This window comes from Pteropus alecto, unplaced genomic scaffold (assembly GCF_000325575.1).
Source record: "Pteropus alecto unplaced genomic scaffold, ASM32557v1 scaffold30, whole genome shotgun sequence".
NCBI lineage: Eukaryota > Metazoa > Chordata > Mammalia > Chiroptera > Pteropodidae > Pteropus > Pteropus alecto.
Genome location: NW_006429782.1, coordinates 3,442,588 through 3,469,490, shown reverse-complemented (window position 1 = coordinate 3,469,490; position 26,903 = coordinate 3,442,588). Strand labels below are relative to the sequence as shown.

At 43.7% G+C, this 26,903-nt stretch overlaps 1 protein-coding gene across 2 annotated transcripts in view; it reads right to left on the bottom strand.

Moving 5' to 3' along the window:
- SAFB (scaffold attachment factor B) overlaps positions 1-26,903 on the bottom strand; it is a 32,189-nt gene that overhangs the window by 2,156 nt on the left and 3,130 nt on the right. For both annotated transcript variants that reach the window (XM_006904124.3, XM_006904125.3), the window contains exons 2-17: positions 26,507-26,591; positions 17,147-17,211; positions 16,853-17,056; positions 15,649-15,711; positions 13,271-13,298; positions 11,808-12,318; positions 11,335-11,384; positions 10,422-10,516; positions 8,630-8,779; positions 8,466-8,548; positions 7,996-8,135; positions 7,742-7,830; positions 5,978-6,084; positions 3,557-3,847; positions 2,303-2,440; positions 2,049-2,091 (exon numbers count right to left, since the gene is read on the bottom strand). In XM_006904124.3, coding sequence (XP_006904186.1) covers positions 2,049-2,091; positions 2,303-2,440; positions 3,557-3,847; positions 5,978-6,084; positions 7,742-7,830; positions 7,996-8,135; positions 8,466-8,548; positions 8,630-8,779; positions 10,422-10,516; positions 11,335-11,384; positions 11,808-12,318; positions 13,271-13,298; positions 15,649-15,711; positions 16,853-17,056; positions 17,147-17,211; positions 26,507-26,591 — 2,142 coding nt within the window. The remainder of the gene's footprint in view (positions 1-2,048; positions 2,092-2,302; positions 2,441-3,556; positions 3,848-5,977; positions 6,085-7,741; positions 7,831-7,995; positions 8,136-8,465; positions 8,549-8,629; positions 8,780-10,421; positions 10,517-11,334; positions 11,385-11,807; positions 12,319-13,270; positions 13,299-15,648; positions 15,712-16,852; positions 17,057-17,146; positions 17,212-26,506; positions 26,592-26,903) is intronic.

The following is a 26,903-nucleotide window of genomic DNA, read 5'->3' as shown; positions in this document are numbered from 1 at the left end:
CCAAGGCTGACTTTTAGGGAGCTGGAGGCGGGGTGGCTTTGGCTCCATGGTTTGCCATTCCATGAACCCAACCTGTGACCTTGGGGACTTTTACCCCAGGCCCATAATCGAAGTGACAAAGAACTAGAAGAGTCTGGTCACAAAGCCCGTGGATGCCTACTCCGTGGCCCGTCACTGTCTGTGGCCATGCTACCTCCCCATTACGCCAGAAGCCCTCCAAGGCGAGGAATATGCCCTTAAAAGAGCCCTGACCACCACCTGGCCTCTTACCTCTCAATGAGAATAAAAGGGATCAATTTTACAAGATGAACAAAACAGAACATTGTTCGTTCAAAGGACAAAATCACAGGCCTAAGCACCCACAAAGTCAGTGCTGCCAAAAGAAAAAGAGCTGCTGAAATGAGACTCTACAATCATCACCAGGTCATGGTCTAGAGCAGTGGTCCCCAACCTTTTTGGCACCCAGGACCGGTGATCCTACGAGAATCTAACGCCTGATGACCTGAGGTGGCGCTGAGGCGGTGATGCCGGCGCTGGGAGCAGCTGCTGATACAGATGAAGCTTCACTCGCTCACCCACCGCTAACCTCCTGCTGTGTGGCCTGGTTCCCAACAGGCCATGTGGTACCCATCTGTGGTCCAGGGCTTGGGGACCCCTGGTTGTAGCATTTCGCTTAGTTTTGGACGAAGACAAACATTTAAAAAAGAATGAATTTTTATCAACGACCTTCTATCTAAAGACGCAAAACTAGACAGAGAAGCATTTAACACAGGGAAGCAGAGAAGTTCAACTCAGCAAGAGCTGTTTCTTTAAAACTCATTTCCATCTCTCCTTTGTATTTTAAAGTTTAACCAACATTCCTCTGTCCAACCGAGCGGCCCACGTAACGGTTCAACAAGACCCTGAACGTCTGTGCTATTTTCCCTTTTATTTATCAATCGGTGCATCACTGGGATCTTATGACTGTGTATGTAAAAAAACAAAAAACAAAAACAACAATAAAAAACAAAAAACAACAAAAAGAACCCCTTTCAATTTCAAGAAAGCATTGTCTGATGATCATATGAAAAACAGCTAATAATGACTAAGGACTACGTGTGCCGGGCTGTGCACACACTTCCCGTAGACGTGTCATCTCATTTACTCCTCAACCGCCCTGTGCAGTTATCACCTCCATCTCGTGGCTGGAGAAACAGGCTCGGAAGAAGTGGTGGCGCTAGGGTGTGACCCTGGTTCTGATTCCGGAGCCTGGACACTTGACCACTGTGCCCAACTTCACCACAGAAACACTAGAAGACCAGGTGTTGATTTAGCTGCATATAAGATTTACCGCCAGAGAAAAGAAAAGGAACCATGTGAGGGTTATAGGCTTACTCCTGAGGGTGACAGAAAACCCCCTTGATACAGCCAAAGAGCCACGCCATCCCCAGCCACATTCTTCGGACCCGAGGGAGGAGGGCAGGACTCAAGAGGATGTGCGGGAGGCAGCGAAAGGTCAGGCTCTCAGGCAGCAACTCTGCTGAACAATGCCCTGACCACAACCTGCTCACCCCGCCCCGACTTTCCCCGTAAATCCATTTAAGAGTAGTGGCTCCTTGGGCAAGTTCTCATGTTGAGACGGGAAAGAAGGAAAAAGTTTATTTTCCAACATGTTAATTCTGCCAAGAAAACGAGCGCGGACTGAAGCAGAGTTGCTGTCCAAGGCCCAGTGGGGCAGGCTGACCTGCGACCACAGGCGCATGCGGACTCCGGGCACGGAAGCGTGGCAGCTCGTCGGCCATGACAGAGTCCGTCACCAAGGCTCTCTGGTCTCTGCTACCAGTGCATTTAAGTTTCTATGGTGTACAGAACTGTAGAGTCAAGACCAAAAAAGACTTCAGAAAACCTGTTTGGAAACCCAGACAAGACTAAGCACAGATCATTCCAACCATCATCCCACAAGCACTGAAGGGCTGCGCTTTTCTTTACTCATCCTTCCTCTAATGCAAATGAGAGGAGAAGAGGAGAGAAATCGAAAACTGGGGCTACAGTCCTAGCTTCTCACTTACCTGTCCTTCTCTTTCTCCCATCATGGACCTCGAACCTTCTCTCCTGAAAGAGGAAATTGAACAAAACCATAAGAGGAAGGACAGGTCGGTGAGACCCCCCAAATGGAAAGCATCTCCCGAGCTGAACCACACACCGATGGTTCAAGTGGGCTCGCAGAGCCCAGACGGGCCAACCTCACGTCTTCGTCGACACGAACGACCCAAGACAAAGACGACCTGCACTGAGCGGGCAAGGTCATGGGGGCCTGGCTGACCTGTCAACCGAGTGGTCGGGGTAGCGGCCCCGGTCCCTGTGGTCAAAGTCGTGGAAGCGGTCCTGGCGGGTGAAGTCGGAATGGTAGCGCTCATCCAGGGCGGCCCGCTTGGCTTCTGGCCAATAGGCGTCATCTCGCCTGGAAGGAGAAGAAAGGAAGGGCTAAATGCATTTTCTTTCTCCAAAGAGATCAGCTTGTGGGTGCTTAGAGAACTGCGCCCTCATATTGTCCCAGGCTCTAGCACTTCAGGGAACAAGAATTAACTTTATTAGAAGTATTCCCTGGGGCACAAGCTGAGAGAGGCTATAGGGACAGCATGAGATCTGACTGAACGACACTATTCTACTCTGTCCAAAACGCCCCGCACAGAAAGGCTTTGGTTTCCCTAATAAGAGGCGATCGATGACGTGGGCAGGCGCACATGCGTGTCTGCGTAATGGCCACCGTGAGGGTCAGCCTGGATCGACTATGGCAGCATGCAAGGTGTCATCCGAGCTCTGCAGTGCACTTCCACCTCATCCATCCTGACAATGACTCGACCCAGCAAAGATGCCCAGGGGGGAGGCTTTTAGAAGCCCTGGAAATGTACTATTCCAAAACATTTATGATCAGAACAGACTTCTACCTTCAGTATTTTGCACAAAGGCATAAAAAGGCCTAAGACATCCTGAAGGCCCCTTACTGAAGTCACACTGTACGTTACAAGGGGACCTCTTTAGCCCATTCAGGAGGGGAGAAATTAAAAAGAAACCACTGTTTTCCCAAATTGCAGTGCACTTGGAAACACGACAGGATTGTTGCTGGACTACCACCCAGACCCCTGCCAGTGCTCTCACTGGCGGCCAGCACTTTAGTAGTCACATGTCACACCAAGATGTCTGGGGAGTTAGAATTACGTTTATTATCGGAACAAGCAGAAACAAATTACTAAAATAATTACAGAGCCCGTAAGGGGCCCAGAAAGAGATGCCTCTGGGTCTGGCTGTCCTCCCAGCACTTGTGTGTTCGTGCTGCTCTGGGTGTCTGGACTCCTCTGGGTGTCTGTGCCGGAGCTGGGACCCAGTGACTATCGGGCTCAACCTGATCCGAACATCTTCCCTCCGCTCTCAGAGAGCGCAGGTTCCCTGAAGAGTATAGGACATCCACTTCGGCTTCCTTTTAAGAATCTCAGGTGAGCGTGATGTGGGGACTGTAAAGCAATTCTACATGCCATGGGATGCCCACAGGGCAGCCGCTAGGAGCAACTCAGCTTACCGGCCGTCCACGTCGTAGGGCCGCCGCACCGCAGGCCGCCGCTCCTGCTCGTAGCGCAGCTCCTGCTGGCGCCGCAGCTCCTCGCGCTCGCGGTGGATGCGCTCCTGCTCTTTCCGGCGCTCGTGCTCCACATGCATGCGCTCGCGCTCCAGCCGCTCCCGCTCCATGCGCTCGCGCTCCAGGCGGTGCCGATGGAAGGCCAGCCTCTCGCGGGCGTACTCCAGCTGCTCCCGCTCCTCCTGCTCCCACAACGCCTGCATGCGCTGCTCCCGCTCGCTGCGCTCGCGCAACCTGTGGGCAAAGAGCAGCAGCTGCAGGGGCTCACAGGCCACAGTGCCCGCTCCTCACCTGGCTGGAGAGCTTTCTGGATGCAAAACAATGGCTCCCTGTCGGGGGAGCCACGGAGCACTGTGCAAGGGCAGAATGCAGCGCCGTGCCCGGACTGCAGGATTGTGGCCACGGTGCGGAGAACCAGGGTGGGGCCCACTGCCTCAGAAGCAGCAGCAAGAGCCTGGGAATGTCAGCGAGGGCTCTGCTTCTGGCTCAGTCCATGACCAGCCAGGTGACAGCAAAGGGGTACTGCGTGGTCAACCAAAATATGAACTGAGATCTTTCTAGAGTTTAACATCTGACTCCATTAAATAGTCCATTAAAAATAATGGACTATTTTTCATATCAAGTAAGTGGATTAGAATCCTGGCTCTAGAATCACGAGCTTCATTTATTCATCATGAAACCAGGCTGGTGCACTAGAATCGAAATCTTCTGATACTGTTTATAAATTCAGAATTAACAAGCAAGGGCCTGCAGCAGCTGAGTGGTGAAATGGTGACGAGGCCACACAAGTGCCCCCCCACCTCAGGACGTGGGTACTGACAGCTATTCTGACAGTGAGAGTTCGCATTTCAGTGCACCCCCTTCTCGTCTGTGCACGTGGCAGAGAAGACAGCCGCTAAGGTGTCTTTTCCCGCCTTTGCTGTGCACTTACAGACACATGTTTATACCAGTGGAAATGTATGGCCTTGCCTTATTTTGTCTGTATCCTGGACAAAACTGGCAGCTCCCTCGGTTCACATAGCACGTCCTGGACGCTTCCACGTCCCCATCTCTATGGATCTACAGCACGCTTGGGGGAAGGAGCCCACGGAGGGGCAGGTTTAGAAAGGTGGCACTTCCGGGTTTGGGACACTAGGATTCAGAAGTGCGTGTCTCCCCAGGTGGCCATGCCCACATACGCTCCCACCAGTACAAACGCCGACTTCCACACTGTAATTCAAACGGTGGATAAAGTACGCTGGTGGATGAAAAGCTGGCCTCATTGCGCGGTCATCTGCATTTCCCTGACCCCCGAGAGGCCGAGCCGCGTTCCATAGGTCCGTCTCATGGGCACCTGTACTGTCCTCTGTTTATTTCCCCATCAGGTTATTTTTCCTTACTACTCCCATTTCAAATCACTTTTATTCTCACCTGTTGACTTTCTCTACAGTCTTTCATTGTAGAGAGGTTAAGTTTTGACTTATTCTACTTCTTTTATAATTTTTCAGGCCTTCCAAAGCTCAAATTAATAAAAAATGTACTTTCACATTACGTGAATGATATTAAGTTTTTATACTTGTGTTTAATCATCAGTTTGACTATTTTGTCAATGATGTGAGCTGGAGACCTCAAGGACTGTCCCAAGAACAGTCAAAAGACCTGAAGCCATTTTGGAGGATGTCTATCCTTTTATCACTAGTGAGAAATGTCACCATCATGTTAAATTTCCACATGCACATGGATCATTTCTGCTTACTCATTTGCCAATTTACTTCAACAAAACTAAACTTTCCTTTGTCCAATGCCTTCGTCTTTTTCAAGCAGAACTTTCTGTGTTGGGCATTATAAAAAACGGTCCCCTTGTCCCCTTTTCCTCAGTCTTTACTAGACTTTTTTACTACCACATATTTTTTAAACTATAGTTGGAAAATTATTTCTTGATAAAAACAATTAGCTGTCACTCGACATGATCAAAACCATTTGTTTAGTTTTTAAAAATTACAAAGACATTTTTGGCTTATTTAAGGATGAGGACCTCTCGGCTCACTCAGTGGGTCTGCCCCACACTTCTTCCTTGTTCACAGCTTGTGGAGTAAATTGGCATGTCTTGTTAACAAGGACTACTGCACCAGAAAGGCACTCCAGCTCTGCCGCTGTTCCCTTCCACAATCTCCAGGAAGAGGTGGGCCTATCTGCATGAGAAAATCATTTGAAAAAGCCAAAGGATGAAAGTCAGAGCACAGAGAGTCTATGAGCTGAAAGCCAAAAGAACAAACAGGTTTAAAGCAGTTCTCAACCCACAGGGGACTCTCAAAACACTCTTCTAGAACAGTTAAAAGCAGTCCAGGACAACCAAAGCAGTAACATTCCTAAACCCTGACTCACCTACGGGACTCTGAGTCTCTTGACTTCCGAGGCTCTTTGACTTTATCAAAGGACACAACGGACCGCTTCTCTCTGCTGGCTGATTTGCGATCCTGGCTCTTGGATGCCTGGTTCACCAAGAAACATTAAGAAGACAGAAATGACAACAGGAAGAATCAGCTATGTCCAGGTCCATGATCCGACATGAAGCTCAGAAGTGAAGATTAACATTTAACGAAACAATTGCGTGATGTGTTCTCTCCTGAGTGAGTTCATTTTGGCTTAAAGTTCAAAGTCATAGACCTTCATCACCATTTAATGTTAAAATATAATCAAGTATTTTCAAGCAAGACCAAAATGGAAGATAAGCAGTACCCCCTATAATTTTTATGACACCGAGAAAGTATTTATTATACCGTTTTCTGCATCCAAAATAAATTTCTTAGTCTTCTCCTTTAATTACTTCATAAATAAATATTCAGTGAAAGCCCAACTAAAGCCATTTCCGGTATGCCTGAGAACTTTTCATTCATGATAACTGCATTCTTTGTATTAGATTTACCCACCTGAGCCCTGGAACCCACGCTTTCATCTTCTCATTTTCCAATCATTTTTAATAAAATAAGGGTAAAAGGCTATAACATGTTAAAGTATCTGCAGAAACACATGCAGACATCCATAACTGAAATACTGGCTTGGAATTGACGCACACCATTCAATGAACTTAAACGGTTTGTCATCTGTGTAGCGCAGGGTTAACACGGCAGGCCTGAGGCTGGTGTCTGGGAACTTGGTGCTCAGAGTGTGCCCTAGTCGACAGTTAACTGGTAAGAGGGGCTCACTGTGCCTACACCATGCAAACTGTGACTTATGCTCAACACCTGCTTTCCGTCTGGAGTCGGGAATTTTGAGACTCGCTGGCAGAGGGAGCCTAAGTAATCAGTCCTTGATAAAAACCTGGGCTGGGGCCCTAATGGGCTTCGCTGGGCAGAAGCACTGCCTGTGTGTTGCTTCATCTTTTCTGCTGTGTGAGCCTTCACGGAGACAGAACACATGGGGGTCAAAAAGGGTTCCCTCCAGACTCCGCCTGTCTCTTCCCCCATGACCTGCCGTGAATCCTCACTGCATCACTGTAGCCCATCTTAGCTGTGTACAAACAAGTGCACGCTGAGTCCATGGGTCCCTCTCGTGAATCACTGAATGTGGGTGGTCTTGGAGATCCCAGACCCACACCTATCAAAAAGCTATGAGGCTGTCGTCAGAAGATGAGCGTATGACTACTTCGACACTGCCTATGACCCCAACGGCAAGCAGAGTGCAGTGCTAAGAACCTAAGACAGGTGCTTTGTGGGTCCGTGTTCTGTGGAGCATCTGCAAGGAGACGGAGATGGGACGGAGCAGAGTTAGGCTTAGAGGTGGCCGGAAGGGCTGGCTGGGGCACACGTAGGTTTAGGAGACAGACGAAGCGCAGGCTGCTGAAGCTTTCAGGGCAGGTGACGAAAACGAACGGCTAAACACTGACTCAGGGAAAAAATAACCACTCCCGTATCTGAATTTTAACATTAGCCTTAGAAAATTAAAAAAAAAAAAAAAGCAACTATTCTCTTCATTCAGAACTACGTGTAAAAGAAAGCTTTTGAACTTTCTCAATTTTTTTTAGTTTACGACCTCTATACTTTGAAAACATAGACGACTTTCCTCAAATTAGGCTCAAGAATTTCCTAAAGCACACTCAGAAATGTAAATGGAAGAAACAACAAATGAAAAATGCTCATTGACACTCACTCTCTCTTTGGACCCCGACGTTTTGACACTGATGACAGGCACGCCTTTGGATTTATCCATTACCACAGTCCGCTCGGTTCCCCGGCTTCCTACAGGGCGAAAGGAGTGAGTTTAAGGCAAGAAACAAGGAACAGCCGAATGAAGGAAAAAACACTCAACTGTACTGAAAATAAATCTAGTTTGTGTTGCCAACCAGTCGCAGCTGCTGGGAGCGGGGCATAGGTTGAGATCTCGCCTACCAGTCAGGCAGCTACCTGATTTCGTGGTTCGAGATCGCTCCGAGGGGCCAGGTTTCTGATCATCTTGATCTTTACTCTTTTCTCCACTTCCGTCTTCACCCTTTTTAGCATCATCTTTTCTGTCAGCTTTATCTTCCCTTTTAAGGTTTGCGGATCTATCAATAAGACGCCAGACACGGAAACATGTTAGATCAGACATCAAGGACAACAAACCAGTCATGCCTGGACTCTTCCAACAAGAATCAAGTGCCAAGGACGCGCCTGCTCCAGCAGGACGACAAAGAACAAGGAGCCTAACCTGCTTTCCCCGAGTGCCCTGGAGTAAGGACATCATCTCTAACTGGTGGTGAAACCGCCTTCTCACAAATGGGCAAAATAAAGGGGGTGACGGGCCTTGCACTCCTCCCTACCTGTGGAGAACCTGAAGGATGTGAAATAAAGAAAAGAACCACCTTGGCCACAATTCCCTCGGGGAAGAGTGGTACCTGTCGCTGGCGCTGGACTTCTCTTTTTTCCCTTCACCTTCTCTTTTGTCAGAGGTTTTCTTCCCAGCAGGTTCGTTTTTCGCCTGAAAAAACAGAAGCAAGTAAAAGTATTACCTTATTATTTCCTCAAAAGGTCACAGCCCTGAAAGGAAACGGCCCCTTACCTTTTCCACAGAGATCATCTTCCCATGGAGCTCTGTCTTGTGCAGGTGATTAATGCATTTTGTGGCCTCTTCTGCTGTGGACATTGTCACAAAGCCATAGCAGCGAGCTCCAGGACTCCGGGCATTTGTCACAACCTTGGCACCCACCACCTCGATGCAAAGCACAGAAATATGTCTTGGACAAGAAGCCCTCCGCCCCCAACACCCACCACTCAAAAACACGCAAGACCATTCCGGTTTACGCTGCTTCCCTCTGATGAACCCCAAGTCCCGGCTCCCTCCTTGGAATGACGATCGATGGGGAAACCCTGTCACCAGGCGCGCCTGAAAAAGTGGCAGATGACTTGGGGAGGACAATGCTACTGTCACGCAGCCACTCCTCCAAGGGCCACCTCCACTCCTGGCTGTCCCTCCTAGGGAAGCACGATGGCGGTGGGCAGGAGCAGAGAAAAAGTGAAACGGAAGGCAGAGTTCTGCCAAGCTTCCTTCAACACTGTCTCAAACTTGTAAAGAAGCGAAAATGAACACAGTGAAGCAGAAAGACAAATCTACAGATGGCGATCGACATCAGGAGAGGTTCGTGAGGAGTGTTCTGGAAGGCGGGATCCACCTCACTGGAAACAGTAGCAGACTAAGATGTCTCAGGCCCTGGGGCACATCCTCAGGTGCCGTGTAATGCCCCACCAACTCCCTCAGGCTGAGGCAGGCAACAGGCTCAGGAGAAGCCCCACAGGAGCCACCATCGTCCTCAATGTCCCACATAGAATTGTAACCTTGAGCAAGTTTTCAGAGTGTCTGGTCCTGTATTCAAGCCACGAGGCCTGCAATGCACCTACGACCCTGTAGGCTTCAGGGTGACAATTCCCTGTCGGGAACCCCATGGGCCCTGAGGGCCACAGGGGAGTGAGGACAGGGGAGGCCCAGGGAGTCATGAGGTATTTCTGTCACTGTGTCACACTTAGGTCTTTTCTTGTTAGCACTTAAGACGTCAGGAACCAAGGTGAGTACTGCTGGTTCTCTATTATAAACAAGAGCTTGTGCCAAGGCTCACTTTGGCTTGCCCCAAATCTGACTCTTGAGAGACAAGGAGCCCTGGATGTGGCTTATATGGGAGGCGAGTCCAGGAGGCATAGGGAGGAAGGAGACAATTTGAGTAAGAGGAAGAAAGGCCAACACAGGTGCCCTAACGAACAACGAGCTGCAGCAGGCACTTGTGGGGTGAGGCTGGCGCATCGCACATCTGTCCATCACTGCCACCTTCACGGGCTGAGAGGAAGAGGCAAGTGGTACACAGGAGGGGTGGCCGGAGCCACCCTGGCGGTGGGTGAAAGCAGGTGGGCTGAGAGGGCCCCCAGATGTAGAGATGACGTTTCCACAGGGGAAGCAACACTCCTCTACCACGCCTACCATACAACGGTGAGCGGCAGAGCTAGAACCTGCTGTGGGTCAGACCCCAACGGCTTTGTCCGTAACCCGTCTACATCCTCTCCTGTAGTCACCGGAAGTGACGACAGCACCTCCTTACTCTGCCCTTTGCTACAACCCCTGCGGCACTTTCTGGGTTTAAGTCCTGAAGCAATAAAAATGGATTCCGAAAATTCTGAAAGTAGGCGGGGGCTCTGGGAGCTTCCACAGGTTTCCCACCTCTACTCCTAGTGGAGCAGGCCCTCCACAGGCTCTGAGCTAATGTGAACTCAGAAACAGCAAGGAGTCATGCAAACGGGCAGGGGTCTGCATTTAAAGGTCACATCGCCGTGGCTTAGACACTTCTCCAGAAAGCCCTTGGTCTTACCTTCCCATATTTGCTGAAAAGATTCTTCAAATCTGTAGCTCTGGTGGTAGAAGACAGTCCACTAACCCAGAAATTTCTACCACAACTGCTACGACCTATTTCAAAAGAAAGTTGTGGTCAAAAATGCAATTCTCACGATATCCTGAGTCTTAAAAATTAAAGTCACTCCAAACCACTTTCCCCACTTGTCCCAGATGTCAGCAGCACTCAAAGCCAGCTGGGTGCAGGGAGCCTTGCCCAATGTTCTCGCACATCTGCCAGAGCTGACACTAGACCCAACAGGACCACCAGCAATGCCACTCACCACGGCGAGTCAGGGGCTGTTAGGACCATGAGAGGTTCCCTTAGAAAGTTACTAAATGACACCACGCAACCCAGTGGGGTGGCTTTTGAACATAAAACAGCTGATTTCCATGTCACACAACTTTGGGGCTTCTCTTTCTGATGACATATACATTTGCAGTTATCTCCAAGTTTCATCTTTTTAGAACACTAATTAATAAGGAACCCGGACCAATAAAATTTCTTCTCAATTAGTGATTACAATAAAGGGCTAAGGAATCAATAAAGCTAAAACACCAAGGAACGCCACGCTATCTGACACCAGGAACACTTTTTTTCCATTGCAAGTGTCACTGAGGCTAAGGAATCTGCAAATAAAAGCGTCAGAATCGAGGAGCTCAAAGCACCCTCGCAATAGCATGTGTCTGCACCACACTGACACGTCAACCCTGAGGAACTGGCTTGCTCCCTAAAACCCGGAACCCGCAGAGTGAAAAGCAGAAGAGTGGAGAAAGGCTCCATAGAAGATACACAGGCAAATCTGGGTGAGAAATGCAGTACCCAATAAACCAGAATTAAATAACCCGCCACTGTTGAGGCCAACACATGCTGCAAGGGACTGGTGACCTACCCTTCTCCTCTTTGGAAAGCTTTTTTGTATCCGAGTCATCTTCGACAGAACTAGAGAGAAAAAATAATGTCACTCCAGAAGGAAGCAGCGGCGAGGAAACAAACTCAAAATTTTAAAATACGTGCTGAGGTTGCATACCTACCCGAAATTTAGTTCTCAAAAAATGATACCCCGACAAACTTGTATTGGAAATCTGACCTAACCATAAGATTTCAGACCCACAGGAGTTAATTAATTCTGCTGGGCTAAAGATAATTAGGAAGAATTAAAGAAAACAACCATGACTGGTTGAGAAAAGAAAAAAGATTATGTAATCAGTTTAAAATAAACAAAGAGAAATAAAACATTCTTTAGAAGTAAGCTACAATTTCGTCAGTCTGGCTGGCCAATTGCAGAAAAAACAGCTTATGTGTGTCATTAAACGACCAATGAAAAGGAGATAGCGTCTGGTCTAAAACTGAGAAAAAACAAACCTCATTTTCTGATCAGCGCCCTCACTGGCTGAGGACTCTTTAGGAGCCGGAGGGACTTCATTACAAGCTTCAAAAGCAAACTTCTTCACGTCTTCTTTGCTATCTCTGGGGTCTGGGCTTGAGGCTTCCCGGGGCGCTTCCGCGACCTCCTCGCTAGAGGCTTCCGCGCGCTCTGACGCTTTACTACTCTGCTCAACTGGCTCCTCTAGCCCTACAGGCTCACAGTCCGTCCTCTCGTCACCGCCTGTCTGCTCCACGGGCTCCCTTTTCACTACCGCTAACAGGGTGTCTGCCTTGCTCCACTGAGCTTGTGCCGTTGACTCGCTGGCCAAATCTAAATCACCCTCCTCCGGATGGCCGCTGCCAAAAAGGTCCTCTTCCTCCGCAAGCTTTCTGTCTGGCCCCACGCTACTTGTATCCTGTGCAAATGGCTGCTCCAGCTCGGAACCTTCTTCTTTTACTGGCTCAGATTTACAAGTTTCCCCCAAAATGTCGAGTATTTTCTCATTTTCTACGGATTTAACAGGAATAGAATGGCACAAGGTTTAATTACCAGGGAAATACAGCAATCACAAATGCGGAACTGGCACGGCTGCCACTAACACGAAGAGAACTGCTAGCTACACAGAGATTGGAAAACCCGCGGGTACACACGTTACACTGGTTACACTACCTGCGCTCCGACCGCCTGCTAGAGCAAGCCGCTACGCTACCCGGAAGAGAAAAGCATCCCAGAGATTTAACCCCCAAAACCTTCTGGCTGATTCTTGACAGTCTTCATTCTGTCGTCGTTTATATATGACTCTTCCAAATTTAGCTTCCAAAGTCCAAGTTGCTTAACTGAATGTATCACCATTCACTGAACAGCTCAATTTCCAAATTTCCAAATTTCCAAATTTCTTTGAATTTCTTTTAACAGAACAGTCCAACATGAAAACCAGAATCTCTTCCATCGGTGCTCTGAGATACTTGCAGTCCAGAAAGTGAATAGTATTTGTTTGGAATTCTCATGAAGAAACTCTTTCCTCTTCTGGAATCCATTACGTCTCAATGTTTTAAAATTTATCTCCCTACCGCTACCTGCACTGCCTGAATTAAAAACCACAAAGTTAAGCTATTGCCCAATATCACAAGATCTGTTTTGTGGGGTGCAGAGGTATTAGCTCTTGAGAGGCATGCAAACCCTTTCTACATACGTTTAAGCATCATTTATATTTAAAAAGGCATGAGATCGGTTCATCTCACCGATACGTTTTGCAAAATGAGAAGTTAGCCACTTTCACAGATCTGGTGATATGGCTGGGTTTCCAATCTCTATGATCCTGGTATGTTCTGGATCGTAAACCTTTAGAACAACATACTACAGTAAGGCAACTTTTTAAAATTTAAGAATTCAAATTAGAGAAGGTGGAAAATTAGAATGGTTCCAAACCCCCACTGGTAAATTTTTCATTGAACAGTACCTGGCTCCAAGGATGGCTCTTCAATTTCCTGCAAAAAAAAACCATAAATAAGATAGTGCAAGACGGGTGAAACCTATAGTTTATTTATACCCAAACTATATAAAAAAAAAAAAATTTAAAACAGACTAGGAAACTCAAATTTCAACAGGTAGAGAACATGCTTGTTCAGAAAAATGGCCCACAGAGCTGGCATTCCAGCTCTTTCTTTTGGGCCCCAAGCCCCACATTCCAGGCTACTCTCCAGGGGCCTGGTCCTGTTTCCATTTTTCGTTGCATCTCCCAGTGCCTGGTAACATCATCACTTCTTGTGGTGATGAACTGATCACATGCTTGTCTATCCCTCTATTCTGCACGCTTAAATGCAAGGAGAATGCTGTTTTCATTTTCTTTTAGTGTCTAACGGAATGCCCAACAGCTGTCAGTCAAACCACCAGGATTTCACTGAATTCTGTTAGTTTCTAAATAGTCACAAGACTGAGGGAACACGGGCACAGGTAGTTGGACCATTCTTATTTCACATGGTCATGCTGCCCCTGCCCCCTTGGTCACTTGAATGCTCTCAAGGACTACACACTCCTACAATCAAGGTCCCCACTGGGCCAGCTCTAATTCCCAAACATCCCTGCAACCCTTCCCGGAAGTTCTGTCAATTCAGACCACTGCTATCCCTCACTTACAGTAGCTTCTGGTTTACTGTTCCCATCCCATCTGTCTGTACTTTGCCACCACAGGGATCATAGGTCCCTCTGCGACCTAAAGCCTTCAGCAATGGCTCTTCACACTACTTACCTCCCTGACAAGCCGATCTGTCTTCTGTCCCCACCTCTAACCAAATCCTACACATTTAGCTTAGGGGCTATCTGCTTGGAGAAAGGCTTCCCCAAATGGCTCCAAAGGCTGTCACACTAACAAAGGGCCTTTTTCTCAATATGTGGTCCTGGCCCCTACATTTCCTCTACACAAAGTACGTTATTCTGCAATTCCGCCCAAATACTAACGAGCACTATGTTCCGGGCGCAAACTTATGCACTATATATGTACGTATATAAGAAATCATCAAACAGTCCTAGTAGGTTGGTGCTATTAGTAACACCCTTGTTTTCAGTTTAGGACACTAATACAGAGTAGCTGACAAACTTGCTCAAGAACACACAGCAGAGCCAAGATCTAAGCAAAGGCTGTGTAAGTAGGAGTCTGCATCAGTTTAGGCCGCTTCACAATGCTGTTTACGTGTGTACTTCACACATGGAGGATAGGCTCCGCAAGAACGGAGACCAGCCTTTCTTCTCATTTGTGTCTGTATCCACACTGACGCATCCCAGGTACTTAACATATACCCCTTACATGGATGAGGATGGCTTACACCTTCCCCTGGGGACTGACCTACCATTCCTGGAAGCCCTAAGAAATTGTTCACTTTCCCCCGTAGTTCCATTTATTTGCAATCAATTTATTTTTAATATAACATATTCCACTCTGGGAATTAAGACTCTATGACTGAAACAAAGGATCACTCTAGGCAGAACAATTCTCTCCTTTTTTCCAAAGAAAATGAATATATTCCTATTTGTCTCCGGGAAAGGTTATATGTTTTCCATTTTAACTTGGGAGTCTTTAACCTAGAAATACACTCGATGAAACCAGACCCGGTGACATTATTTAAAAAAAAAGTTAAAAAAGAAAAAAAAAGGACCGGCATAAGTTGACTGTATTTTCATTTCCTCACAAAACTTTCTATGGAAAATTAGACAACTACCCAAGTTTACTCCAAGAGTTTACATCTATGTAGGCTGGCAGAAAAGTTAAAAGGAAACTCAAGACCCACATTTACATAAATCATACCTGAAAGTTAGTCCACATCTCATTTGTTCTCATCTAAGATTTAATATTTACACAGATGGTAATGAAACAGCCAAGATGATACAATCATCAAAAGAAATCTGTGCATTTTCTTTAACAAAAACTTTCCAGAACCAGAAGCCCTGGAATCCACCTGTCCCAGCCGTGATGTCTGTGTCCTGTCCACCCCGTACCTGCTGTCTCAGCTAGCAGTCTCTACACAGAGGATGCCATCCGCAACGGGTCCGACAGGCTGGGCCTTTCCTTCAGCAACCAAATCAACCAGAACTTTCCCCAATATGCCCTCTCAGCTACAAGGAAGCCATAGTGATTGGAGGGGAAGCCAAAATGGTAAGTCCTTTGCAATAGGCCCATTGCATTTGGGGAGAGGGGAGCAAAACCTACTCTAAAGATGACAGAGTAGGCAAACCTTGCAATGACTTTTACTTGGGAGTGCCATACAATGTCTGCAGCGGTTTCCAGAAACCGTAGTCTAACCTTTGATGCTAAAGTTATTAAGACATATGTTAACAATTTACCTGTAATATAGTGAAGTCAGACGATGAAGTGTCTAAATTGTTTATAGTTTCTCTGTCCTCTACCTATAAAACAAAGAATACAATTTACTACATCGATAATAAGGTAACATAATGGTACATCCATAAAATGAAAAGTGAACAAAACAGTGCAGGAATCAAAACGGCATGATAGTGATTCACCTGGGGGTGCTGGAACTTACCTCTATGGGTAAGGGAGGACTGCCCTCCAAGTAGATCAGAATACCAGGTTTGGGGGCTGCTCTTCCAGGAACAATGTCCAGAATTACACTTTGGAGCGGATTCTCCTGGCTACCACCGTTTCCTCAAGCCTCCGAGGTGGCTACCACCCGGAATGAAAGAGCTTCTCTGAGAACCCTGCCTCCTAGAATTATTAACTTCCGAATCGGAGTGTTGGGGTAGGAGCCCCGGACTGGGAAAGCATAGGTGACCCATTCCTTTTTCTGTTTACCCAGCAAAATCGTCCTCACAGAAGTAAAACAGTAAGTTAATGGCACTGAGACAGCATGGTGCATGACTTAAGTACATGGACTCTGGAATTAGCCTGGTTTTCTTATTTCTTTTATGAGCTGTGTGTTGCCTGGAGATATTTACCTCTTTACTCTCCAATTTTCTCAATTGGAAAACGGGTGCAATAGCATCTACGTGTCATATTGTTGTAACAAAAAAGATTAAAGGACATTAATGCCTAAAGCCTGACAAAATTCAATAAATAATACACACTGTAAGCCTATTGTAAATCTGATTTGTTTCTAACATGAAAAAAACTAAGGCTTTAAAAACAATGTCAAATTTTAGTATTAAAGGTTGATTATTAAGAAGGTACCGATCAGTTCTTAACAGGGAAAACCCAACTTCCGACCACTTTCTATTTTTGATATTTTCAAGGTATTCAAGCCAAAATACCACAGATCAGCCTCCTAGAACAGGAAGATCTGGAATAATGTCGCTAAAATATTTAATGCTGCATTACGATAGCATATGCTCCTATACCTCACGAGACACTTCTCAACGAAGCAAAAAAGTGTTTTCAGAATCACCTGAATTTTATATGTGACTGGATTAGCCATTATCCTACTGAACTGGCACTAAAAGAAGAACTCGATTCCAAATATAGAACTTGTCTATTATGATACCGGAGGGACCGACACATCCAGGGTACACGGAGAGACTGTCGAGCACCTACAGCACGTTCCGGAAGCTGCTCTGGAAGTTCTTTCATCTCTCCCTCGAGCTCTCTACTGTCAGACAGGGACTCCGGGAGGTTATCAGCGTCATCGTCTTCCACACAATCTGCTACGCTTCCATTATCGATTTCTGCTTCATCCAACACGCTGATATCCATCATGTCGATGTCCTGCAAGTTCTCCAAACTGGTTTCAACATCCTCCTGTGACAAAACGAAACACATCCATCAGTGGATGGACTCCATGGGTCCGGTCCATCCACCAAGCAGATTGACTGGCAAGGCTGCACATACCTGTCCATCGCCAGAATTTTCCTCCAGTCCATTATCTTCTACACCTTCTTCCTCTGGTTTACGTCCTAAAGACAGAATTGTTAACAGCGTGGGTCAATAATACGCATTTTCCAGAAGCGATAACTTTTACTTGTATAAGCCCTCACCTAAACCACTTCCCAACTTAGGAACAGCATTGTGTAATCCAGGAAGGAGGCCATTCCAGACAAGGCAGCCCTCTCACCCCCCAAGCAGAAGAGGTTCTGGTCTTATCAAGGGACTGTGGAAGTACGAGGAGCTGGAATTCGGTTCTTGGTAAGGTGGAGGCAGACCAGACCTTTCTCAGGCCTAGCATTCTTCTCAAGTAGCTTGGTTGTTGACAGAATAGTATCTTGTACGAATGTGCTGCTTTTTAGTTAAGGAACGAGGAGGAGCATGTTCTTCCACAGAAACAATGATGTAAAGCAAAACATAAATAAGCAAAGAGAAAATAAAAGCCATTCGTAACTACTACCTAGAGTTAATCCTCACATCATATACTGACATACATGGATATCCTCTCATACTTTGCTCCGTATATACTCACTCTACACTTACAAAAATGGCATTGTACTGTCGTTCTATAATCTTCTCACTTAACATGTTGTGAACATATTTCCATATTCTTTAATAGCACTATACAGAGATACTGTCATTGACCTAATTAATGTCTGTGGTTGGAGATTTGAGAAAATGCATATAAAGATGAATACTCAGATTTTTTTTTTTTGCACTTATCCTCTTAAAAAACATGTTTCTAGAAATAGCATTTCCAAGGCATAGAGTATGTGTATTTTTAAGGTTTTTATGAAAAAGAAAAAAAAAAACCCTACACGTTATTGAGCTATCCCATAGGAATTTTGTTTCAATTCATATAGTTAGAACAACAGTGAATCTTTGTTAAAACTAGCCATTTTTCTTTACCCTTGCCAAAGTATGAGGCAAAAAAGGAATACTTAGCACTTCTAAAAATAATTTATCTCATCCTGCTTAGGCTGAAATTGTGATCATTTGTAGTTTCATAAAACTACAAGGTTATATTCTTTTCCCCATTTCAAATCTTGTTCCAGTTCTCCTTTAACATCTATTTGCACACTGTATACGCAATACATTTTATCCCAATTCTTTACTAATCTTAATTGTATTTACAGGTGTTGGGTAAATTTCACTTTTACATATAGCTAAAGCGATTAACCAGTTTTTATGTGTAAATGGTTTTTACCTTCACAGTTAAAATTCTTTCTCCAAACTAAGACTACATAAAATAAACATTCATCTGTATTTAGTTCCTTTTTGATTTTCGATTTAACATGAGACTCTGTTTTGTGCAGAGTGAGACTATTTTCCGAATGGCTGTTCCCACCTGGAAGCTGATTTCCCTGCACCATCTATTCATCTCCCCACCCCGAAATGATCTGAAATGTTGGTCCTACTCATTATTATAATTCTTATATATGCCTGGGACTATTTTCACTTTTTATTCTCTTCCACTGAGCCATTATTTCTATTCCAGTTTTAATTATGTGACATGATATTTTTAAAAACACAAAGTATTGAGATTAACTAGAAAAAAAGGAAACTAAAGTGAACTGGAAGAAATGGCTTAACTTCAGGTTAAGTAACTTCAAGAGGTTAGTAATTTAAGGTTAAGAAAAAGCAAGTAAGAGGCTGGACACATTTTTCAGACTTGCATTTCACTTTTTAGACAGCCTTGACGCAGCACTTTGAAAAATGAGGAAACCATTTTCCCAACTACCCTCACCCAACCTTGTAATTTCTCTTCCTCATAGATAAGTTTATAACATTCACAATTTATTGTGGAACCAACAGTTCAGTGGGCAGGCAAGGCATGTTGGCATATATAGTTATTTGCCTTATTTTTTGAATGAACGATAAACTGAGTAAAATATAAAAATGTAAATAATATGACAGCAGAAAAAAAGTGGAAATTATTAGGCATGATAAAAAATTATGGCAAAAACGAAAATTTTGGTTTCTACAGCAGGATCACTAAAATTGAGTACCTATTTTCAATGTAAAGAATAAAATCACATGTATGGAATGCATGAAATATACTCATATCTCAAAAGAAGAGCATAGTGGAGTAGTTTTGTGTCTTGGAGCTACTGCCACAGATGCGGCTTCCTATAGCTCTTCATCAGGGAGGTGAGGTGGCTCTCAGTTCCTCAAAGTGCACAGGAAGGGATGCTGATGTGCTGCCCACCTGTGGGAAAACCCACTTCCTGCAAGGCCTTTTGTCCAGCGTGAAGATCAATTTCTTAAGCTCGACAAATGTTTCAAGTAATAATTAAATCTTAATTTGCCTGTATTTAATGATGAAATCTGTAAGTTGTACAAAATGTGCAACATTCGTAGTAAAAACGCTACGAAAGACAAACCCCAAATCTAACCATTTATATCACAATAGAGGCTAAAAAAAAAAAAAAAAAAAAAAAAAAAAAAACCCTCTCAGGTATAAGAATTACCTTATAACATGTGCTAGCTGATTTTTATTTTGGAACACAGGGGATCGTCAGAATTCAGGACATTATATACAAACAACCTTGGTGGCTGACTGGGAACCCCATTAATATTTAATGGCATTCTCATGGCAAAACATGCTTTGGTCTTCAAAAGGCGTTCGGAACTCAACTCAGAGGTCTTTGTACATACATCGGGAAGATGCGCCGGCAGCCTTCCCCATCTGTACCAGATTTGATAAAGTTGCTCTCATCCTAGAATATGTACACTGGTTTCTGTTCAATTCTACTCCAGTTATTAGGAAAAATCTGATAGGTTACCACAAACTTGCCACCTTTATCCCACATTTCTCCCTTTCACAAGAAAGGCAACAGAATTTCATCAAGCAGAATCGGGTTTTCACTCTTATGACCAATTTTTCTCCTGAGCAGCAGCACAGGTACACTGCAACCCAAATCCCTTCCAGGAGACAGCTCTCTAGGTAAGACATGATCGGAAATGTCAAGAGAACGCATGGACTTAGGAATGTTTTGTTTTCAATATGGAAACCATATACTCCTACTAGGATGTTTCTCAAGAATCACTATTTGGGAAAAGACACCTTACTTCCCAAAGATGAAAAATAATGTTTAAACTAATCTCAAATTAATGTGAATAAAAACTATGTCTCTTCTCTACCGGTACCTAGACCCCACCACCTTTCTCTGGTACCCCAAGGATCAGTAACTGCTACAAGTGCTATCTTTTCCTCTGAGTACATTTCTACTTGGATATTGCTGTTATGTAGACTTTTTAGGGTATTGCATATTAGGTATGGAAGCCCACTGTTTGTGATATAAGTTGCAATTATTTTCCTAGTTTGTCATTTGCCTTTTAACTTTGCTTATTTTTACACCACCTTTCTCTGGTACCCCAAGGATCAGTAACTGCTACAAGTGCTATCTTTTCCTCTGAGTACATTTCTACTTGGATATTGCTGTTATGTAGACTTTTTAGGGTATTGCATATTAGGTATGGAAGCCCACTGTTTGTGATATAAGTTGCAATTATTTTCCTAGTTTGTCATTTGCCTTTTTACTTTGCTCATTTTTATTTATTTTTCAATTAGGGTTGATGTTCAATATTATTTACTTTGCTCATTTAAAAAATCATATAATTTTTAAAAATTCTTGCTTCTGGAAAAGAAAATATCACTCCCTGGCAGACACTAAAGGACTGCCTGTCTTTATATGGAAGGAAAGGTGCTCCTTGGTCCTCCCTGCGTAAACGCCAGCGTGGTTCACGGCCTCCGTGAGCTGCTCCCACTCTCTTGCCTGGATTCTACCCCCCGTTTCTACTCAGCTTCTGCCTTGCTGATTATGGCCACACTCACCCACCTGGTGGACCGCCTCCCCCAACCCCGACTTGCCCCGTGCGGCCCGAAGCATGTGGGTAGGCCACTGCTTATTTTTATTTGATTACACACAGTTGTACAACTATACAAATACCCTCATTAAAAGATCCACACTCATTTCACTGTAAATTTTACTTAGAAGATTCACCCTCTTAAAGATAAAAAAATTAAGTCTCCCTTCTCCCCACTGTGCTCCTAAGAGGTAACCACTGTTATCAGCTATGTGGGCCTTCGAAACATTTTCTTGAGCACTTACAGATATTATATAAAGTTAAAAAAACTTGTTATGTAATGGGATCATATTGCATATATACTCGTTGTAACTTGCTTTTGTTGCTTAGTAACAGGACTTGAAATATTTTCCTGCACTGTATGTTGATCTACTGCCACCTTTTATCCCATACTGTGGATGTTCCTTAGTTACCTGAGAGGCTTTATTAGTTTACTATCCCAACAACTGCCCATTTCCTCACGCCCTCGCCAATGTGGGATACTAGACCCTGTGTAAATTTTTACCAGTGTGATAGACAAAAATAACAGCTCATTATTTTTGTTTTCCTTCAACTGCTAGCAAGGGGATCCTTTTTCGTTTATTCGTCACGATTATTTTTTTTACTTATGAACTGCTCACTTACAGTCTCTACTCTTTGTCAACCGGACTGTTTGTCTGTTTTCCTTATTGATTTGTAGGAACATTTAATGCTTTCTGGATATTTATATGCTGTGATATTTTCTGCTTGTCTGTGCCTTAAATATTTATGGCATCTTTTGCTGGGAAGCTTAAACCTTTTATGTAACCAAATTTATGTTTCTTTCTAGTCTCTCAGTTTTCTCATTTCAAGCTTTCCTTATAACTATATAAAAGTACTATTCTAGTTGGAATTTCTGTTTTGCATGGAAGGAGGTAAGAATAGTTTTCCCCACTGTGAGACAGACAGCCAACTGTTCCAACACCATTAAAAAAAAAAAAAAAATCCTTAATGATACCTTTAAAATGAACAAATCCTCCAACTTTCCACTGTTTCCAATATCCTATTAAGATCAGAGCAAGTCTGCATCACTGGTTTTTCAAAATCTTAGTTATTCTTGTACATATTCTTTTTAGATTAATTTTAGAACAGACAAGCTCCAAAGTTCCCTTTCTGGTAAAAAGGCAAACGACAACTTTCTGATATGAAGCCATCACACCCAGGAAAATTTCCTCAAAATTAGTTACATCATTAGTCTTGAACAGTTTCTTTTGCCGTCATTTACTATTTAAGAATACTACATGTATTTTTATGTCCGTCTGGCAATATTTTGCTTAATAATTTTGACTTGCAAATGATATCACTGCTACCTCAAAATACAAGAGAATCACGCGATCAACAATTATAACTAGCCAGCAAGTTTGGCAGGTATGCACTGTTCATATTAGCTAGAGTTTTATTTTTTTCACATTTCTTAAGTTGTCATTGGCTTATTTCTGGTTCCTTTACCAGAATTTAATTTCACGAGGCATATTCAGCCCAACAGACCTTACAAATCCAGCACTGGCCTAGAAGAAGCTGACAATCCAGTAGCACAGCACTCCCCACAAGAAGGAACACGGGTGCCTGGAAGAAATGGCTGATTCTTGGGGTGTGGGAGAGTATGAGACTGGAACACCCTCTTGGACCAGAAAGAAAGAAGTGCTCAAAGAATGACATGGACATGTCAAAAAGACAGAGTCTATGTAAAGGACTCTCGTGATAATAGTCTCAACAATAATCACAAAGTCTTATGACCTATCGAATAAAATAAGAATCTCTAACTTCACACTGATAAATGGGGGAGAAGAGCAAGCTATCCCTTATGGTAGAAAATCAACTAATAAAATGGTCCCCAACTTTTTTTGGCACCTATGAGAATCTAACGGTGCTCCCATGAGAATCGAACACCTGATGATCTGAGGCGGAGCTAAGGCGGTGATGCTAATGCTAGTGTTGGGGAGCGGCTGCAAATATAAATGAAGCTTCTCTCACCCACCCACTGCTCACTTCCTGCTGTGCGGCCCGGTTCTAACAGGCCACCGACCGGTACTGGTCTGTGACCCGGGAGGTTGGGGACCCCAGAACTAATACTACTGGACAAGATTCAATGGATGCTCAAACTACTGGAGGATACACAGAATATTTACATAAGTCTCAAAGATACAGTTACAAAGGGTAACGTAGTACTTTCCAGTGGAGAAACCTGATGAACACCAAATGGACAGCATGTGCCTCTGGAGAGGATACACTGAGAAGAATAGCTCTTCTGGTGGTACTGCTGACGAAAGCATATAATTTGAACCTACTGATGAGAAAAAAAACAAAACAAAATAAAAAAACCTAAAAACAGGCTGCTTTTGATTTAAAATAAGCGGTTTATACTCTTCAAAAATGTCTTGAATACACCACAAGTTTTAGGATATGTTCCAGATTGAAGGAAACCAAAGAGACGTGAAAACTGAAAAGCAATGCACAACCCTGGATTTGTCCTTTTGACCTGTGAAGAACATTATTAGAACAAATGTCTAAATCTAAATAAGGTCTAAGCTTATATAATAATATTGTATCAATGTTAACTTCTTGATTTTGACAGCTATGGTTACATAATAACGTCCTTGCTTTTAGGCAATGTTATAGAGCAAAGGCCCACATACCTGTCATTTATTCTCAAATAGTTCAGGAAAAAATATACACATATAAACAGACAAATCGAAAACAACCCAGAAGTACAAGATTGGCTAATAGCTTAAAAAGCAAACATGTTGACTTTGCTTTTCCAGTTAAATTTACTTTGCTGATTATTTTAAAAGATTCTGCTAAACAAATTATTGGTATAAAACTATTTTGGAGGAGTGCTAAGATTACTAGGTATACGTTCAAGGATTCTGAATAATCAGTATGCTGATTTCAAACTATTTTGAATTTGTTCATGAAACGGGTCAGAAGAAAATTCTATTTTCAGTCAAAATCTTGATACAATCTAATAAGGTAGTTGAAAATAATTCAGTAGACCTTACAGACTTGCCCCCATCAAATATCAAAATGTACTGTAAAGCTCCAGATAGAATTATGTTGAACAAAGAAACCAGACACAAAAGGGTCTGTGCTGAGTGGATCTATTTTACATGAAGTCCCGGAGCAGGCAAACGGACCTATGGTGAAAGCAGCCACACAAGGGGTGAAAGGGGAGAGCGACTGGGAAAGGGCAAGAGGAGCCCCATAGAAACAGTGCATATTCTGACTCCCATCTACTTCACACCGAATGCAAAAACAAATTCCAAATGAAGTAAACATCCAGATATAAAAATAAAATTGTAACTGTTACAAGATATAATACCTTTTATAATTTTAAAGCAAGGGAGGGCCTTTTAAAACACAACATGAAGTCTAGGAACCATATAGAACAGGTTGGCAGCATGGCCTGTATTAACGATTAATGAGCAAAACCCCACAAACAAGACAGGTCAAATGACAGGCTGATAAAAACAATTGAGACATTTTAGAGAGAGCCTTCGAAAGTCAACAAGACAAACAACTCTAGAAAATGGGCAAAGGGCATGGAAAGGCAATCCAGAAAATACAGATAGCCATTTATCAGAAGCTCTCTAATTTGTAAAGTAATGCAAATGAAAACTTTACCTGTGAAGAAATGCAGGTAAGTATAACAAAATACCTTTCTTCCCTATGACACATTTAAAAAGATAATACTTGGTGCTAGGTGAGAATTTAAAAAAATAGGCACTCCCTATTTTTGGCTGAGAGATTAACCAGTACAGCCTGTTGGAGTAGCTATTTTAAAATAAAATGTACATATCCTTTGACCCCAGAATTCTACTTCTTGTAAGTCATCAAAAATATATTCCTTTAACCAGAAAGACACATTTCTGGTTCATGGCAGCACTGAGAATTAGAAAAAAAATCTGGATAGTTTGGTAATAAAAAGACTGAGGAGCTAAGTTGTGGTACATCATATGAAGGACTACTATTAAGCTATTAAAAAAGAATGGGGGCTTTTGCTTATAGCACTATGGAAAAGTGTTCTTAACATGTTAAGTGAGAAAAGCGAGTTATAAAATATTTTGCATAGAACCTGTTTTATTAAAAAAAAAGGAAAATAAATGTACACAGGTGTGTGTGTGCATCTTAATGTATTTATTTTTAAATGACTGGGAAAAGTCTGAGAAAACATGCCCGACCCTCTAACAAGTTGCCTCCTAACTGGTAAGGAACTTCTACATCTCATTTACTGCATATCTGCATTTTTAAAAACCTCAGTACTTTTTTTTTTTCAGAAAAAGGGAAGCAAAAAGAAGACCCACAGGCTCCATTTCCCCCCACTATGACTGTCTTTCTCTGCTGATTTTCCAGTACCTTTTGCCTTGGCAAAGACATTTACTTGGGCAAAGACAAAAGTGGACGATGTACCATGGACCACAGAGGTGACTCCAACGTGAGGTCACTGACTGCTGGGCCCTCAGAGTTTATACCACACAGTGTGGCTGACAGTGGTGCCTGCCTTTCAGACAATTCAAACCCAGTTCTTCACCACTGGCCAGGTAATATATTTTCTTTTGAGGCCTGAGCAACAAAGCCTCCAATCACCTAAGGGAAATTTCAGACGTCCAAATGCCCAATTGTAGCCAATTCTTTCTTAAAACAGTAGTTGAACGTTACTAAATTAAGTTATTGAGTAAATACCGAAGGAGAAGAAAAACAAAGATGATATAGCCCCTGCCCTCAACAATCTGGTTCTGACACAAGGCAGAATGACGTAAACAAGGTATAAGGAACTAGGCCATGACAACGCACCTACGGAGATAAGAGTTGCCACTGGTAGGATCAGACGTTGTGTCTGGATGAACTAGGATGTGAATGCAGACAGATAAGAGGAATGGGCAGAGCAGAGGCCAAGAGAGTGAACCCTTGCGGCCTGATGAAAGTCCAGAATGCAGCAGAGGAAGGTGATGGGGGAGGAAGAGGGAAAGGGAGGTTTGGGTCAGATGGCAGGGTCATCGGTGCCCCGTGGAATGTTTTCATAGGGCAGGCAATTTTTGAAAGCAATGTCTGTAAAAGTGACAACTCTGTTTTGTCCAAGCGGTATTTAAAAAGAAAGTTAGTTTCTGCAAGTAAGAGTAATAGGGGACTCAAACTGTATTAAATACTCTCTACTTAAAGAAGGGTAAGGGTCTGGATAAGCAAGTGCTGCCCAGAAACCTACAAAGGAAAATAAGTATGAGTTCGAATACCCCTTCCATCCTCTGAATTTCCAAGTAGCACAGAAACAAAACACAGGGCAGGGATCTTCAAAGAAAATAACAAGGCTTCATTCCAGGCCTTTTTGATTCACAGAGCAGTTCACAGGCCCCAAATACAACCTAGTAAACGAGGTACATTAGCAAAGAAAGTAGCTTAGATGGCATCGCTAAACATTAGCAGTGCTCATAAAATCTTCAATACCTTTGCTAGATCTCTTTGACGTCTTCTTGTTTCCTTCTGAGGTAATTTCAATTTCGTCAGGATTACCCCCTTCATCCTCAATTGCCTAAAGGGAAGGTAAAAGAAAAGTTCACCAAAAAGAGTCAACACAGAGACTTGACTGTCACAGAAGCTTCGAACTGCTGATCTGGAAACGCTGCCCTCAACCCCTTTCATTCATTCTTTCTCTTGCTGTACACATTGGAGCAAGGGCTCTGGAATCAGACTGACTGCCAGTTTTCTGCTTTACTTAAAGGTTCTGATTTTGGTTTTCATTTTGCAACACGGGGCTAATAAAAGTATTTACTTTGAAAAGCTATTGTAAGAACTCTATTACCTGTGTAAAGCAAGCACTGAACAAACGTTTGGCTTATTTTTA